Here is a 19,152-nt window from a genome sequence, read left to right on the forward strand (position 1 = left end):
AGTTTAATATAGTCATTGCACTCCACTCTTATAAGGGCCGTCCCCCCGGTCAACGTCTTTCTCGAGGCCGTCCCCTCTACATTACATTTTAATTAACTTATTTTCGCACTATCGGAGACCTCCCTCCTCTAGTACTTTGAAAGCCGTCCCAATCAATATGATTATTATGATTTCCGGTTTCAGGCACATTTACCATCCTGAACCTTTGGGAGACGTCGCGCCCAATATTAATAGGTTGATTATTAACAGTATGCAATAATCAGTCATGCGCATCCAATTAAAATAAAACATAAACACAACACTATTGAAATCCAGTACTACCCTCAGTAAGTAGTTTATACTTACAGCCCTTTTATGCAGTCTCGGTTCATCATCTGCAACAAATACATATACATGTGCATACGGGGTCAATATTATTACCTCTAGGAACTCATGCCTAAACATGAACTCCAAAGTCCCATACATACATACATAGAAGCAATCGTTATGACTGGAATTCAACATGTTAATTTTTAAACATTAATACTATAATTTATATTCCTATCATAAAAAGGAACACAACCAAAATACCAAACTTCGTTTCTAAAGCAAAGATCAATTAGTCATAAAGAAACCTATGCATATTTTTAGCAAGATATTGATATCACTTTGTTAACTTCAAAAGTTTTCAATCATAACACACAACCAACATAAAATATGTTTGAACATAATTATAAGGAGAACTTAACATATGAACATGTTTTCATATTTAAACCATATAACTCAATAACAATACCTGTTAAAGAAATCACCATAAAACCGCATAGCTAATTTTAGAACATAGACCAATCAATGATTCCTAAAACAAAATACATGGCCTCACTTATCAAAATAATATTTAATCATTTTCCATAAAACCAATCTAAAAAGGATAATAAAACTCCCCACATCTTGTAGGCCAAGATTACAATAATTGCAGGAATTACACACTCAAAAGTCAATAACCAGAATTTACCAACCCACGGTAAATCAACCCTTTCAAAGCTACTCAGTCTTCCACCATCAACCTAGGGAATGATATTTTAACACCCTTGAAACCGATCGTTTTACCCCTTTAGTAGTTTAAAACGTTTTTTCATTGTAGTGTAACTTTTATGTGGAATAGATCGGTGTGAAACTAGATACCTTATCATTATGGCTTAATTAGAGTTTTCATATATTGTGTAGTTTATTAAGATGTTTTATAGAGTAGTAAATTAGGGAGCATTAATCACCCCACACCTTTTACAGTGTAAATGTTTTTCAATTGTAGTTTAAATCTTTACGTGGAGTTGTTTGATATGAAACTAGGTGTTTTATTATTACGTCTTAACGAAATTGTTTTCATGTCGAAGTCGTCGTGATGGTTGACGTCCATCACGCGCTCATATCATGCATGTTAGAAAGATCCATATAGACTTTAAGCATTTTATTGGTTGAGGATTTTATAAGATCATTATCCTAAATTTCTTTTAAGTTTGTTTCATTTTATCACTTTATCCGTTGTAGCTTCAATTCTACAACTTTACTTTTGTTTTCTTTTTCAATGTTAAGTTAATTATGTTATTTGAATATCCCGTTATGCAAAACAACCCCACAATCTTTGTGGTTCAATAACTCTTACTATAATGTTGATGGAGATTCCGACCAGTGACGTGGAGACTGTCCCTAGTAACGCTTCCAAGTAACCTACAAAAATGACAAGAACACTCTGTGGGTGTCCCCAGCGGTTCTCCTCCGATGCCCAAGTTAGACAGATGTATTAGAGAGAGAGAGAGAGAGAGTGAGAGTCAAAGAGAGAGTTCGAGTGTCCAAAAAAACTTAATACCTGGGTCTTGCTATTTATAGGCCATTGTAATTATGGCTAAGTAAGGTTATTCCGGCTTCTAAGGGACATCGCTTCTTCTGGCATGAGCAGTGTTCAGGTACGCTCCCAATAGTGACTGACAAGCTGACTCATCACTGGTGAAGTATGAGCTTTCAGTGAATTTCAGATTTCCTGGTGTTCAGTCACCTAATAGCGTCTCTTTGTCAACCTTACAATCATTGCCTTCTGTCGGTCAATGAAACATCTGACACTCGGGCTACTTGGATCATTCTTGGTCGGCAAAAGCCCTTGTCGGGAAAGGTGGATTTTCCAATATATAGTATCATTGATTCGTATTATTGCAAGTGGTAAAACATATAAATTTAAAATTTATGTACGTAGTTGTCTAGACTTGAGTGTACTACTAATATATAAATTCTTTGCAATTTCTTGTATCGGTAGTTTCGGAACATATTTGAGGGAGTATATGTATTTAATTAGAAAATAAAATATATGTTTTTATTTTTATTTTTTATTTTTCTCATGTCCATTCCTTGAAATTATTCCTAGTTGATTCTCTGGCAGATGACGCCCCTCAAGTACGGTGGTTTCATCTTCACTTTGCGCCTCAACCACACGATGAGGCCCCAATTCATGATGGCCGCGGCCGAGATGGCGCAGTGGCGTACGTGTGGCGTCCATCCCACCTGGCGTGACAATACTATGAACAATGACATGATAATATTGATGATGACAGGTGGCAGTGGGATAGCCCGTCAAAACCTTAACCTTATCGCTGTGAATAATAAGGTATGTACGACAAAAATCCCAGTTGGGAATGCATGATACAAAGTTTAAACCAAAAGGTAGAGTGTGGGAATTCTAAGGTTTTGAAAGAGTAATTCTAAACGTCATACCTATGTCCTTCTTGTGTCCCTCTAAAAATGATGTGGCTTTAAAAATCACCATGTGATCAAAATTCAATTTTGATCAATCACAAGCTCAATGGTGATTTTAAAAGCCACCTCATTTTTAGAGAGACACAAGAGGGACATGAGTATGACATGTAGCATTACTCGTTTTGAAATAGCCCTTAATTTATCGCTTGAGCCTTCCTTGGGTGGTTCTTAAAGTTCTCAAATGGAGGTTTGAATAGACATTTTTTACTTTATACTTTTTCAGTTTTTGTGACTGTTTTGTGCGGTATATTAAGAGGGCCAAATCATTTATTTGATTTTTTTTTATTATTTGTAATTATTTAAGCAGTATTTTAATTTAATTTTGGTTTATTGTTGAAGAGTCTACCATTTTTTCATTTATGGGATCGTCTACTTTGAAAAAAAAAAAAAAAAAAAATAAAAAGTAGGACAAATCTCGAAAAAAAAAAAAAAAAAAACTCATAACATTCTTATTAAGGCTTTTTTTTTTTCTTTTCAATTTTTAAATTTGCACTTTTTATGGCATGTTTAGGTGAAATATATTTTTCAAGTACTGTTTTTAGAATTTAAATTCTTGATTTTATCCAATTTTTTTTAATTTTGTCTCAAATTTTTTAGATCATCTAAACATAATTTCAAAAAAAAAATTATCTGAATATTTGCAATTTTTTCAAAAATCGCACATCTAATCGCACACTTATGCAATAACACTGACATGAAAATAATTTTTACAATAAAAAAAATAACATTTTTTGCATTAAAAAAAAAAAGAAAAAAATTAAAAATTATTTCCGGTTAGCATTATTAAAGTATATTCCCTCTACTTCAAGGCAGGTCATTAATTAGTTGTCGGCGTGTCGCCTGTCCGTTCGCCTAAAACGCGTGGAATGCTTTACTTCTCAGTTCTGACAGTTCACATGCCTTCGTTCGTTATGTTCAACGTGATCATTTCAGTCCGTACTACATGTCAAAGTCATTAGTTGATCAGTCCTTGAGAAGTCAGCAGCCATGAAAATCACGAAACCAAAAAGTTGTATGCTTTCTTTCTATAAATACCGTTAAGACTTGGAAAATACATCACACTTAACACGCACCACCACAATTACCAAATTAACTTCCCTTTCTTACTTTGATAAGACTCGCCATTTTTCTAGGCATGGCAATGGCAGGAGCAACGACTACCCCTCTAGTATTCACAGTGCGAAGGTGCAAACCAGAACTGGTTGCTCCGGCAAAGCCAACACCCCATGAATTCAAGCAACTGTCTGATATTGACGACCAAGAGGGTTTTCGATTTCAAGTCCCATTGATACATTTCTACAGATATAATCCCTCGACGCACGGGAAAGACCCTGTGAAAGTCATCAGAGAGGCACTAAAACAAGCGCTAGTGTTTTACTACCCCTTTGCCGGCAGGCTCAGGGAAGGGCCTGGCCGGAAGCTTGTAGTAGAGTGTACCGGCGAGGGTGTTATGTTTATCGAGGCCGATGCCGATGTTACTCTTCAACAGTTTGGCGATGCTCTTCAACCCCCATTCCCATGCATGGAGGAGCTCCTTTTTGATGTTCCCGGCTCGGGAGGTATCCTCAATTGCCCATTGCTGCTTATCCAGGTGCATGCATGTTCTAGCTAGAGAACTACAAAACTATTTCTTTTTGTTTCTTTATCACATTTGAGGGTCATGTAGATGTGTTAATCAATATTGGATGATTATTACCCATTTACCCCCCCCCCCCCCCCCCCCCCCCCCCCCCTCCCAAAAAAAAAAGTAGAAGAAATCCACAATTTTAATTTTTCATTTACAATTTTAAAAGTTAAATTAAAATTTTGTAAACACTTATCAACAGTATTGTTATAAATTATATTTTAAAAGGGAATTCTCAGAAAAATACTCAAAATTACACAACCCTTCACATGGGGTGGGGTACACCATCACATGTGAAGGAGTGTGTAATAAGTGTGTAATTTTAGATGTTCTTTTTTCTTTGAAATACTTTCAGACCCAAAAGCTATGGGAGGTGGAAGCTCTTCCATGCACCTCCCTCTTCCTTTTCTTCTCCCATCCTCCTCCTTTCTCCCTTTGCTTACGCCTCTTTTGAGGCTCATATTCTGTTACAGAATTTTTCGAAGCTAGATCTACGTTCCTCCTTTAGATTCAGCATGACACGCGCCTCTTCATCGTGTTTCCCATCATCTTCCGCCTTGGTTGACACTAGTCGCGACTTCACCAGAGCGTGGCTTGCACACATCAGCGAGTGAATCTCACCCACTAAAGCGTGGTGGCTACGTTCCTCCTCCCAGCCTTTCACCACTTATGTTGTTGGTTGTTTGCGATAGCCCTCACGTCCTCTACTAGAGAGAGGTCTTCAAGTGCTGGCACGTGGTCTTCATGCGCCGACACCAGCGATGTTCAGCCATGCTTGTGGCCTCAGTTTACCCCTTCCGATGCTAAGATGATTTTGTTTTGCTATTTTTGTATTTTTAGACTTTTTGTTATTATGTTGTTTTTTATTTTCTGTATCTTCTCAATGGTCCCTATAGTTGTTGCTCAACAGGTGTTTGGGTAGTGTTCGTCAGGACCCTATCCACGCCTTGTTTAATCACCATTACTGGCGGCCTTGTTTCTTAGCATTTGTGCCAAGAATCGATGGGGCTGCATTATTCATTTGATGCATTTCCTCATAATTTATGTTTTCTCCGGTGCTTATTGTTAGGTTACCTAGTCCTAATTTGTTGTTTTTAGTTGCAATTTTTCTTCATTTACCTATAAATAAATAAATTAAAGTCCATATAACACACTCTTCTACTATCTAAACATCTACTTGTCTTTTTGTTGTGCTGATTGGCAGGTGACACGCCTCAAGTGTGGTGCATTCATCTTTGCCTTGCGTCTCAACCACACAATGAGCGATGGTGCTGGCCTAGTTCAGTTCATGATGGCCATGGCTGAGATGGCACATGGTGCACGTGCCCCATTCATTCTGCCTGTGTGGCAAAGACACCTTCTCAATGCAAGAGACCCACCCCGTGTGACGTGCACTCACCGAGAGTATGACGAAGTGATTGACACTAAGGGCACCATCCTCCCACTCAACGACATGGCCCACAACTCTTTTTTCTTTGGCCCTAATGAGGTGTATGCCCTTCGTAGATTCTTACCATGTCACTTGAGCCAATGCTCCACATTTGAGGTACTCACCGCCTGCCTTTGGCGCTGCCGTACCATAGCACTACAACACGATCGTGATGAGGAGGTGCGCTTGTTGTGCATCGTCAACGCACGCAGCAAACTCAACCCTCCGTTACCGATCGGTTACTATGGTAACGTTTTCGTATACCCTGCAGCAGTAACAACTTCTGAGAAGCTCTGTGAGAATCCGCTAGGTTATGCTGTAGAACTGGTGAAGAAAGCGAAGAACGAGGTGACTGAGGAATACATGCGGTCAGTGGCTGATATGTTGGTGATTAGAGGTCGACCCCACTTCACTGTTGTGCGATCTTTCGTAGTGTCAGATCTGACACGTGCCGGGTTTAGAGAGGTGGACTTTGGGTGGGGCAACGCGACTTATGGTGGAGTAGCAAAAAGTGGGGCGGGGACCACGCCTGGAGGGGAATGCTTAAGCTTTTATGTACCTTTCAAGAACAGTAAGGGAGAGGATGGGATCGTGGTCCCAATTGTTTTGCCTGCTCCAGCCATGGAAAGATTCATCAAGGAGTTGGATTGCTTGTTGACTGAAAAGCCAGTTAGCTGCCTGAAAAAATCCAAACTTTGAAGCTAATTTGCCAACGGCTATTAATGGAAGACAAGAGGGACGACTAAAATGTGTACGTGTATGCCTGGCAGTCCATATATTTTCTCCAGGGTGGTTGGCCGAAGAAGTAGAGGGGGAATTAAGGGGGTTAAAAGTTTCTTTTGGCTAGAGTTGATGACATTGTATAATTGTATCGTTCATTTGAGTTAAATGAACGATCTAGAGTTGTAGAATTGCAGGGATCAACCTGAATCCACTAGCATGAGTGCCATTTGCTAGAAATATTCTGGACCACCAAATCAAAAGTCACGAAATAAAGAAAAAAAAAAAAAAAAAAAAAAAGGCTGTTGTAGGAATGCTTTATTATGAACTTTAATAAATTTTACATGTACTTTTCTTTTTCTTTTTTTGTTAATTTTGTACATCTCTCCTGCTATTATCAAAATGTCAACCTTAGACAGAGAGAAAAGAAAAATTATTCTTTGGGTTTTAACTCGATTAAAAATTACTACCTTGTGTACAAAAAGAGAGAATCCCTACCTTCATTTGTAAAACTTGAAATATCACTTTCGATCACCTTCATATTTTTCGGCCAAATTGTTAGTACAAGCGTCACCATGTAACCACTTCCTTCAAGTTATAGATGGTATATGATCTTCTCTATTTTATAGTTATGATTTAAAGTTTGTGAATCTAAATGATATACATGATGCCAATATTAGCAAATCTTTTAAAATATTTAGGATTAAATACATAAAAGTCCTCCAAACTACCACCATTTCTCCGAATGGCTTCCCGAACTACCAGTGCTAGCAGTCCAATCCCCTCAACTACCAATTACTTACTTTTTGGCCTCATCCGTCACTTTTTGCCGTCTAAGTGGACGGAAACCGAGTCATGTGCAAGGCACGTGACTCTTTTAGCCAAAAAGCCCGAAAATACCTCTCCCTAAAATACAATTTAGCCCCCTAAACTATCACCATTTTTTCGGATGGCCCTCCAAATTACCAAGGCTTATACTCTGACCCCCTAAACTACCGAAACCTTTGAAAAATGCCCCTATTAGCGAAGGGAGGTGTTACAAACACACTAACAACACATTCCTTACACACTCACCCTCTCACATGGAGTGGGATCCACCACATGTGGGCCCCACCCCATGTGAGAGGGTGAGTGTGTAAGGAGTGTGTTATTGATTTTTTTTAGCTTTTCTCATTGGCGAAATATCCCCATATTACTCCTGCCACGTATCATTTTTCAATTAAAAAATTCAAAAAAAAAAAAAAAAACTAAAATTTTATTTTTTATTTGTTTATTTTTAAAAAAATATTGCGATCGATTGGAGGACGTACTATTTCTTTCCAGCATTGTCATTGGGCACGATGCACGCCTACAGCTCTGCGAACTCGTCCCTGCCTCTCCGAATGCGGACATGGCTAATTTTCTATCATTCGATGTCTATGATACCGATCTTTCAAAGGGTATGAATGATTCCAATTTGAATTTTGTTTTGTTATAAACGACGAATAAGTCTATCATCGTGTTTGAAGACCTTGATCGGTTTCTAACGGAGAAATCAGTGGCCGTGACCTCAATTTTGTTTGTTGATGGTCATATTCATTTTTCACTCTGTGATTTTTTGGCATTCAAAATGTTGGCCAATAACTATCTGGGGTTCAACGATCACAAGTTTTTATTTTAAGTGGAAGATATTTTCCAGAGCGGATCGAGCCTAAGCCCAGCCGAGATCAGCGAGCTGATGATTGCAAATCGAAACTAGCCGAACTAGGCTAAAAAATAATCAATCATCACAGTGTTGCAAACGAACGGTGACTGTAGGGGTGTCGGAAAGATCGGGTCAAGGTTGGGAAATAACGCCACCCTAAATACCAATCTTTTTTTTAAAAATAAAAATAAGAAATAAGAAATAAATTTTTAGTTTTTTTAAAAATATTTTTTATTTTATTTTATTTTAAAATATATATATATATATATATATATATATATATATATATATATATATATATATATATATATATATATATATATATATATATATTTTAATTTTTTTAATTTTTTTTTTGGGGGGCCAAAGTCCAAACCTTGGTAGTTCGGGGGGCTATCTAGAGAATGACCGGTAGTTTGGGAGGCTAAATTATTTTTCGGGAAATGGGTATTTTCAGGTTTTTTGGCTAAAAGAGTCATGTGCTGTACACATTACTCGGTTTCCGTCTACTTAGATGGCACAAAGTGACGGATGGGGCCAAAAAGTAAGCAATTGGTAGTTGGGGGGCTGGACTGCTAGCACTGGTAGTTTGGGGGGCCATTCAGAGAAATGATGATAGTTTGAAGGGCTTTTATGTATTTAACTCAAATATTTAATTCACATGACATCATGTACACCATTAGATAAACAAACTTTAAATCCCGACCATAAAATAGAATCAATAGAAGAGGATCATTGTCCATCATAAATGTCGCATATACGTATACCCATCACCTGTATGAAATTTCAATTGTATTGTGAAAAATAATAAAATTAGATTAAAACAAAAAAAAACAACAAACAACAAACATTAATAATAATAATAATAATTTTTTTTTTTTTTAAAAAAAAAATCCCTCTTCCGTGAGGGGTGGAGGCCGGCCTCCACGCCTTTACAAAAAGGAGTGTTTTTTTGTTTTTTGTTTTGTTTTTTTTTTTTTTCTGAGAAATTTATTATTATTCTTGATATAATTGATATTTAATCGTGAGCAATTTTAATGACTTTAACGATTTCGAGTAATGATATTTACACAACACACTTTATATAACAATTACATAACACACTCACATGGGGTGGGACTCATGTGAGTGGAGAGTAATTCTACATGTACATTAAGTGTTCATTAAGTGTCCATAAAAAAATGATGTGGTTTTAAAATAATAATTCATTTAGTACATTAAATGTTCATCAAGTATCCATCAAAAAATGAGGTGACTTTTAAATCACCATTGGACATGTGATTGATCAAATGAGAATAATTTTAAATGTCATACTCATGCCCCTTTTGTGTCCCTCTAAAAATAATGTGGCTTTTAAAATCATCATTTGATCAAAATTGAGAATCACAAGTCCAATGGTGATTTTAAAAGCCACCTCACTTTTAGAGGGACACAAGAGGAACATGGGTATGACATTTGAAACAATCCATCAAATGATAATTTTGATCAAATAGTGATTTTGAAAACCACCTCATTTTTTTATGGACACTTAATGTACTATTATAATTACTCGTGAGTGGAACCCACCACATAGTCGGGTTCCACCTCATGTGAGTATGTTGTGTAATTATTATGTAAAGTGTGTTGTATAAGGATCACTTTCCGGTGGGGACATGCTTACGTGGTATCAACCATGTCAGCAATTTGAAAGGAAAAAGTGATGGGATGAAACCATGATATTTATTTAAGGGGTTGGACAAATAAAATTTTTCTTTATTTATTTATTTATTTTTTTTTTTGATAAAAGAAAGAATTTCATTATTCAAAAGAAACATCTCAATCCGCTAATACAATACTTTGAATAAAAGAAGAACATTCATCTATCCATACTTGTCCAACAGTTGAAAAATTACGAATTTAGCCAACACGTGGGCTGCCATATTAGCACCCCGCCTAATATGAAAATCATCAACAGAGAGAAAATAACTAAAATAGTGTTTGATATCATCAATAAGTTGGCCATAAGCTTGGTTGCACGAATGCTCCTTCATCGTAGCCAAAACAACTACCGAAGAATCTCCTTCAAGAATAACACTGCAACCTACCACTTCACTGCAAAAAGAAACTGATCAGTGCTAAGCCGCCACAGTTTCGGCCATGGTAGGGTCAACAATATATGGGATCACCTTCGCCTTAGCTGCCACAACATATCCATCAGCATCCCTATTCACGACCCTGACATCCATTTTTAGAGTTACCTTGTCTATTGATGTGAGCAAGAGGATATTTGTTTCCTAACTAGGATCTTCTTCTTTTTTTTATCAACAAAGAAAATTATTTGTTTTAATCATCCATTTCTTTCCATAATACTTTGGATTGGCTATGATTTTTTTTTTTTTTTTTTAATTGGTTAGGTTCAAGGGTACATGATCGTTCTTTAATGAAAAGATGGAAGCCAAAATTAATTTTGGAGACAGTGACTTAATTTTAAAGTTTTGAAAACATAATTAGTAGGGATTCATTATTTTATCTTTTATTAACTCTGCATTCAATAATAATGTTCTTCGCCTGGAGTTTTTCTCTCTAGACTCTTAAGGCTGAAGCTGTGTTTCTCCATACCTTTTTGAACTTGGAGTTGTGTTTTTGTCCTTTCCATCTCTGTTGCTTTCATTGTTTCTCTTTGGTGAGCATAGAGCCCAACTCGGTGGAGGAGGATCTGTCAAATCTGTGGGGGAAGTTTTCTCTATTGGAGGATGAAACCTCTGGGGTTGGAAAACTCGGAGATTGAACCAATGGTGTCTAGAGGAAAATATTGTTTGATTGGGAAGCTATTATCGGACAGGGTTGTGCCTAAAGATTTTCTTAAGGCTCCCCTGAAACATGCATGGCGACTCGCGGGGGAAACGGTTTTTCAGGCAACTGGAGATAACATGTTTGTCGTGGAATTTGATAACGAGTGGGATAAAATAAGAATTATGGAAGGACGGCCCTGGTTGTTTGATGAATATCTGATCTCATTCGTAGAGTTCGATGGATTAACTTCTCCGACCAACGTAAACTTTGGTAGCGCTGCCTTTTGGGTATGCATGTATAAGCTGCCTCTTGCATGCATGGGTCGTGATGTTGGGTTTAAGATGGGGGCTTCAGTGGGGAAGGTTGAGGATTTAGATGTTATGGACGGAGAGGCGGGATGGGGGGAGTAACTTAGGGTGAAGGTTTGGCTTGATCTTACCAAACCCCTTCCAAGGGAGCGAATGTTACACTTTCAAAACCGATCCATCTGGATCCCTTTCAAGTATGAAAAATTGTCGCGGTTATGTTTCATGTGTGGAGTGATTAAGCATGGTCCATTGGGATGCAGCTAGCTTGGATGTAGCCGGCCCATGGTGCAGAGGAGAATTACCCGTATGGTAATTGGCTACAGGTCTCAAATACCGCCAGGAGGGGTCCGATTGATGAAGCTAGGTTTGGCCGTCGAAGAGAATAAGGATATGCATGGAGGGCTCCTTAGTCCCCCGCTGATGAAGGAGAGGAGAACACAGTCGGAGATACAGCTAGACTCGACGGCGAGGGGAAGTCCGGCTGTGGTATAGCTGGCACTTTGATGGAGGAACCCATTTCCGGAGATTAGAGGAAATCTTGGGATGCAGTCATTACGAAGGTAATGATCGTGAATTCAGGGCCCGTTTCAGAAGTTTCCGTCCAAGAACAATCTAGGATGATATGCCCTGGTTTTATTATGGATGAATCTTAGTATGGTAACGGTAAGGAATATGGTTTATTCCCTACCTTATATAGTCTTAGGTTTATTGCCTACTACTCATAGCCTCTCTATATATAGAGGTCTCTTGTAATACAATCATGAACAAGACTCAATACAATGTAGTCCATTATTCTATTCCACTCCTTATCTCTTCCATATACTTCTCCAATATATTTCACATGGTATCAAATTAATAACCCTTAAACTTCAAAACTCTTCTCAACCGATGATGCTCCCACCAATAAACGACCACTCAACATAAAAAATGTCTGGTTCAATAAAAAGTAAAGCAGCATTTAAGCCGTCCATGTGCTGTTGTGGACTACATGCATGTCCGAACACTATCTTTGTCGGGGATGATTTCGAACGAAGATTCTACGGTTATGTCAATCAAATACAAAATGATTAAAATCATATTCGAAAAATTTTGCAAATTTTCTTTTGACTCAATTTTTAGAAAGGGCTAAAATTTTCCAAATATATATTTATATACACACTAAAGGCATAATTGGATCCTAAATTGACATAATGTGTGGTCTGCTGTTCAAATTCTCTACAATTTCTTGTGTTTGTTCTTGGCTTTTTTGCTTTTCCCGTTTGCTAATATATATAAATTCTCTGCAATTTCTTGTATTGGTAGTTTCGGAACATATTCGAGGGAGTATATGTATTTAATTAGAAAAAATATATATATATCTATGTTTTTTTTTTAAAAAAAAAAATTTCTCATGTCCATTCTTTGAAATTATTCCTAGTTGATTCTCTGGCAGGTGACGCGTCTCAAGTACAGTGGTTTCATCTTCACCCTGCGCCTCAACCACACGATGCGGCCCCAATTCATGATGGCCGTGGCCGAGATGGCGCAGTGGCGTACGTGTCGCGTCCATCCCACCTGGCGTGAGTCAGTGCGTGACAATACTATTAACATGCAATGGCGTATTGGCGTGACAATATTGATGACGACAGGTGGCAGCGGGATAGCCCGTCAAAACTTAACCTTATCGCTGCGAACAGAATGCATGATACAAAGTTTAGGGTTTGTTTGATAAATTATTCTCACTTTTTTTTTTTTCACTTTTTTTAAAAATATTGTTACTTTTTTACATTTTTTATATCACAACAATAATTTTTTATTATTATTTAAATAAAAAAAATTTACTACAAAACAAATTTTTTTTAATTTTTTTATAAAATATTCTCAAATTTTATATCACATCAATCACTTCTTATTATCATTTAAACAAATATTCCACAACACAATTAAAGTTTTGAAATAGCCTTAATTTATCGCTTGGGCCTTCCTTGGGTGGTTCTTGATGTTCTCAAATGGAGGTTCAGATAGACTTCTTTTACTTTGTACTTTTTCAGTTTTTGTAACTGTTTAGTGCTGTCTATCGAGAGGACCCGATCACTTGTTTTACCTTTTTTACCATTTGTAATTATTTCAGCACTATTTTAGTTTAATGTTGAAGAATCTACTTTTTTTTTTTCGTTTATAGGATCGTCTATTTTTTCAAAAAAAAAAAAAAAAAAAACTCTTTTCTTTTTAAGTTTTAAATTTGCACTTTTTATGGCATCTTTTTTGGGTGAAATCTAGCTTTCAAGTACTGTTTTTAGAATTTAAATTCTACACAAATTTTATTCAATATTTTCTAATTTTGTCTCAAGTTTTGTAAACTTCCCAAACATAATTTTAAAAAATAAAATTTTTAAGTATTTGTAATTTTTCAAAAAATCGCATATCCAATCGCACGCTTGTACAACAACGCTGATATGAAAATAATTTTCACAACAAAAAAGAAAAATATTTCTTGCATAAACAAAATAAATAAATAAAAAATGAAAATTATTTTCGGGTAGCGTTATTAAAGTATATACAGTTGTGAAAGAGGAACTTTACCATATGGACAAACTACTTCAAGGCAGGTCATTAATTAGTTGTCGGCGTGTCGCCGGTCCGTTCATCTAAAACGCGTGGAATCCTTTACTTCTGAGTGCACATGCCTTCGTTATGTAACTTATGTTCAACGTTATCATTTCAGTCCGTACTACATGTCAAATCTAGGAGTTGATCGATCAGTCTCAGAGAAGCCAAAAGCCAAGAAAATCACGAAACCAAAAAGGGGTGTACGTATGGCGTATGCATTTTTCATTTCATTCTATAAATACTGTAACACTTGGAAAATCCATCACAACACAAACCACCACAACCAAATTAACTTCCGTTTCCTTACTTTGATCAGACTCGATCACCATTTTTCTAGGCATGGCAATGGCAGGAGCAACGACTACCCCTCTAGCATTCACAGTGCGAAGGTGCAAACCGGAACTGGTTGCTCCGGCTAGGCCAACACCCCATGAGATCAAGCAACTGTCTGATATTGACGACCAAGAGGGTTTTCGATTTCAAATCCCTGTGATACAATTCTACAGATATAATCCCTCGATGCACGGGAAAGACCCTGTGAAAGTCATCAGAGAGGCACTTGCACAAACGCTAGTGTTTTACTACCCCTTTGCCGGCAGGCTCAGGGAAGGGCCTGGCCGGAAGCTTGTAGTAGAGTGTACCGGCGAGGGTGTTATGTTTATCGAGGCCGATGCCGATGTTAATCTTCAACAGTTTGGCGATGCTCTTCAACCCCCATTCCCATGCATGGAGGAGCTCCTTTTTGATGTTCCCGGCTCGGGAGGGATCCTCAATTGCCCATTGCTGCTTATCCAGGTGCATGCATGTTCTAGCTAGCTAGAGAACTCAACTATTTCTTTTTGTTTCTTTATCACATTTAAAGGTACGTCATGCAGATGTGTTAATCAATATTGGATGATTATTACACCCCAAAAAAAGAAGAAATCCACAATTTTAATTTTTCAATTACGATTTTAAAGATTAAATTGAAATTTTATAAACACTAATCAACAATATTTTTATAAATTTATATTTTAAAAGGGGAGTATTAGAAAAACACTCATAGAAAAAGGAGCATCTAAAATTACATACTCATTACACACCCCTTCACATGGGGTGAGGTTCACCATCTGTCTTTTTTGTTTGAAATACTTTCAGACCCAAAAGCTATTAGAGGTCGAAGTTCTGTGCTTCCCTCTTCCTCTTCTTCCCTTTCTTCTCCCCTCCTCCTCCTTTCCCCCTTTGTCTACTCCTATTTTGATGCACATATTCTGTTAGAGTTTTCTCAAGTCTTATCCACCTCTTTGGAGGCCCTTTATCTGCTTTTCTTACTATCAACACAGCTTTCATCAACCATCTCCCTCCTCCATCGTCTCTTCTGCTGAATTTGGATAAGATCTTCGGTTGAATTTTTTCGAAGCTAGATCTATGTTCTTCCTTCAAATTCAGCATGACACACGCCTGTCCATCGTGTTCCCCATCATCTTCCGCCTTTGTCGACATTAGCCGCAACTTCTCCAGACATCTACACACTGGAACGTGGCTTGCACGCACCAGCAAGTGAATCTCACCCATTAATGCGTGGTGGCTACGTTTCTCCTCCCAGCCTTTCCTCACTTCTATTGTCAGTTGTTTGCGGTAGCCCTCAGCGTCCTCTACTAGAGAGAGGTCTTCAAGTGCTGGCGCGTGGTCTTCACGCACCGACACTAGCTATGTTCAACCATGCTTGTGGCCTCAATTCATCCCTTCCAATGCTGATATGATTTTGTTTTGTTATTTTTGTATTTTTGGAATTGTGTTGTTTTTTATTTTCTGTATCTTCTTAATGTTCCCTATAGTTGTTACTCAACAGATGTTTGGGTAGTGTTCGTCAAGACCTATCCACACCTTGTTTAACCTCTTTTACTGGTGGCCTCAATTCTTAGCATTTGTGCCAAGAATTGATGGGGCCGCGTCATTCATTTGATGCATTCCCGCCTAATTTATGTTTTCTTTGGTGCTTATTGTTAGGTTACACAGCCCTAATTTATTGTTTTTAGCTGTAATTTTTCTTCATTTACCTATAAAAATAAATTAATTAATTAATTAAAGTCTATATAACGTACTCTTCTACTATCTAAACATCTACTCGTCCTTTTGTTGTGTTGATTGGCAGGTGACACGCCTCAAGTGTGGTGCATTCATCTTTGCCCTGCGTCTCAACCACACAATGAGCGATGCTGCTGGCCTGGTTCAGTTCTTGATGGCCATGGCCGAGATGGCACATGGTGCACGTGCCCCATCCATTCAACCTGTGTGGCAAAGACACCTTCTCAATGCAAGAGACCCACCGCGTGTGACATGCACACACCGAGAGTACGACGAAGTGACCGACACTAAGGGCACCATCCTCCCACTCGACGACATAGCACACAACTCTTTTTTCTTTGGCCCTAATGAGGTGTCTGCCCTTCGTAGATTCTTGCCACGTCACTTGAGCCAATGCTCCACATTCGAGGTACTCACCGCCTGCCTTTGGCGCTGCCGTACCATAGCACTACAACACGATCGTGATGAAGAGGTGCGCTTGTTGTGCCTCGTCAACGCACGCAGCAAACTCAACCCTCCGTTACCGACCGGTTACTATGGTAACGGTTTCGTATACCCCGCGGCAGTAACAACTTCTGAGAAGCTCTGTGAGAATCCGCTTGGTTACGCTTTAGAACTGGTGAAGAAAGCGAAGAATGAGGTGACTGAGGAGTACATGCGGTCAGTGGCTGATATGTTGGTGATTAGAGGTCGACCCCACTTTACTGCTGTGCGATCTTTCATAGTGTCAGACGTGACACGTGCCAGGTTTAGAGAGGTGGACCTTGGGTGGGGCAAGGCGACTTATGGTGGACCAGCAAAAAGTGGGGCGGGGACCACGCCAGGAGGAGAAGGCTTAAGCTTTTATGTGCCTTTCAAGAACAGTAAGGGAGAGGATGGGATCGTGGTCCCAATTTCCTTGCCTGCTCTAGCCATGGAAAGATTCATTAAGGAGTTGGATTGCTTGTTGACTGACAAGCCAGTTAGCTGCCTGAAAAAATCAAAACTTTGAAGCCAATTTGCCGGTGGCTATTAATGTAAGATAAGAGGGTCGACTCAAATGTATACGTTTATGTCTGGCCGTCCATTTTCTCAAGGGTGGTTGGCCGGAGAAGTAGAAGGGAATTAAGGGGGTTAAAGGTTTCTTTTGGCTAGAGCTGATGACATAGTATAATTGTGGTCGATCAATATAGATTTGTAGAATTGCAGGGATCGACCTAAATCCACTAGCATGAGTGCCGTTTGCTAGGAATATTCTGGACTACCAAATTAGAAGTCACGAAATAAAGAAAAAAAAAAAAAAAAAGGCTGTTGTGGGAATGCTTTATTATGAACTTTAATAAAATTTAAATGTACTTTTTTTATTATTATTATTAATTTTGTACGTCTCTCCTGCTATTATCAAAATGTCAACCTTAGACATAGAGAAAATAAAAATCATTCTTTAGGTTTTAACTCAATTAAAAATTACTACCTCGGTTCCAAAAAGAGAGAATCCCTACCGTTATTTGTAAAACTTGAAATATCACTTTCGATCTCCTTCATCTTTTTCGGCCAAATTGTTAGTAGAAGTGAGAATCACCATATATGTAACCACCTTTGTCAAGTTATAAATGCAATATGATCTTCTCCATTTTATGGCTATGATTAAAGTTTGTAAATCTAAATGGTGTACATGATGTTAATGTTAGTAAGTCTTTTAAAATATTTAAATAATATGACATCATGTACACCGTTAGATAAATCAATTTTAAATCCCGACCATGAAATAGAATCAATAGATATTTTTCATTTATTTGAAATGTAGAGGATCATTGTCCATCATAAATGTCACATATATATATATACCCATCACTAGTATGAAATTTCAATTGTATCGTGAAAAATAATAAAATTAGATAAAAAGACAAAAAAAAAAAAAAAAAAATCTCTCCTCCATGTGGGGTGGAGGCCGGCCTCCACACCTTCACAAAAAGAAGGGTTTTTTTTTTTTAAAAAAAAAAATAATAATAATTATTATTATTACTATTATTCATGATGTAATTGATATTTAATCAGGAGCTATAGATATGACTTGTCAATTTTAATGACTATAGAATTTGGGGACATGCTTATGTGGCATCAACCATGATTATTTAAGGGGTTGGGTATAATTATAAAATAATATTTTTCATGATTATTTATTATTTTTTGATAAACGAAAGAATTTCATCAATCAAGAGAAACATCTTAGTACAATACTTTAAATAAAGGAAGGACATTTCTCTATCTATACGTAACGTTGTGCAATAGTCGAGAAATTGCGAATTTACCCACCACGTGGGCAGCCATATTAGCACCCCACCTAATATGAAAAACATCAATGAGAAAATAACGAAAACAATGTTTGATGTCATCAATATATAAGTTGGCCATAAGCTTGGTTGCACGAACCCTCCTTCCTCACAGCCGAAACAACTATCGAAGAATCTCCTTCCAGAATAACAATGCAACCTAGCCTCCCCACTTCACTGCAAGAAGAAATTGCGTGCCAAGCCGCCACAGTTTTAGCCCTGATAGGGTCAACAATATATGGGATCACCTACGCCTTAGCTGCCACAACACCCTCATTTTTAGAGTTACCTTGTCTATTGATTCGAGCAAGAGGGTATTTATTTCCTAACTAGGATCTTTTTTTTCTTTTTCTTTTTCTTTTTATCAACAAAAAAAATTATTTGTTTTAATCATATCCATTTCTTTCCATAAATACTTTGGATTGGCTATGATTTTTTTTTTTTTTTTAATTGGTTAGATTCAAGGGTACATGATCGTTCTTTAATGAAAAGATGGAAGCCAAAATTAATTTTGGAGACAGTACGTACTGACTTAATTTTAAAGTTTTGAAAACATAATTAGTAGGGATTCATTATTTTGTTTTTCTTTAACCAAAGAAACAAATTTTTGTTCGAGTTTTTTTTTTTTTTTTTTTTTTAGGTGGAATTTGTAATAGAGTTAAAACCCGATGCGTAATTTTTAAATTTTATTATTTTCAAATAAATGGTTAAGATTTTGTTATATTAATATTTATTATTTTTTATTAACTCTAAATTCAATATCCATTATTAATCACATTTTACTATATTTTAAAAGTGGTTAATATTAGGGTGTATTTGGTATTGCGATGTCGTAGAAAAAAAATTCGATTTTAAATAAAATC

The 19,152-nt window shown here is 37.3% G+C and overlaps 2 protein-coding genes across 2 annotated transcripts; both read left to right on the plus strand.

Annotated features, from left to right (window-relative positions):
- The first annotated feature begins 3,815 nt into the window (after positions 1-3,815).
- LOC133860317 (benzyl alcohol O-benzoyltransferase-like) lies at positions 3,816-6,883 on the plus strand. Its single transcript, XM_062295945.1, has 2 exons — positions 3,816-4,375; positions 5,613-6,883. Exons 1-2 carry the CDS (start codon positions 3,920-3,922, stop codon positions 6,534-6,536), a joined length of 1,380 nt encoding a protein of 459 aa, XP_062151929.1. The 5' UTR covers positions 3,816-3,919; the 3' UTR covers positions 6,537-6,883.
- A 7,262-nt stretch (positions 6,884-14,145) lies between these two features.
- LOC133860323 (benzyl alcohol O-benzoyltransferase-like) lies at positions 14,146-17,313 on the plus strand. The gene is made up of 2 exons (XM_062295951.1): positions 14,146-14,705; positions 16,045-17,313. Exons 1-2 carry the CDS (start codon positions 14,250-14,252, stop codon positions 16,966-16,968), a joined length of 1,380 nt encoding a protein of 459 aa, XP_062151935.1. The 5' UTR covers positions 14,146-14,249; the 3' UTR covers positions 16,969-17,313.
- Positions 17,314-19,152: the final 1,839 nt, after the last annotated feature.

Source organism: Alnus glutinosa, chromosome 1 (genome assembly GCF_958979055.1).
Source record: "Alnus glutinosa chromosome 1, dhAlnGlut1.1, whole genome shotgun sequence".
NCBI classification, from domain to species: Eukaryota; Viridiplantae; Streptophyta; class Magnoliopsida; order Fagales; family Betulaceae; genus Alnus; species Alnus glutinosa.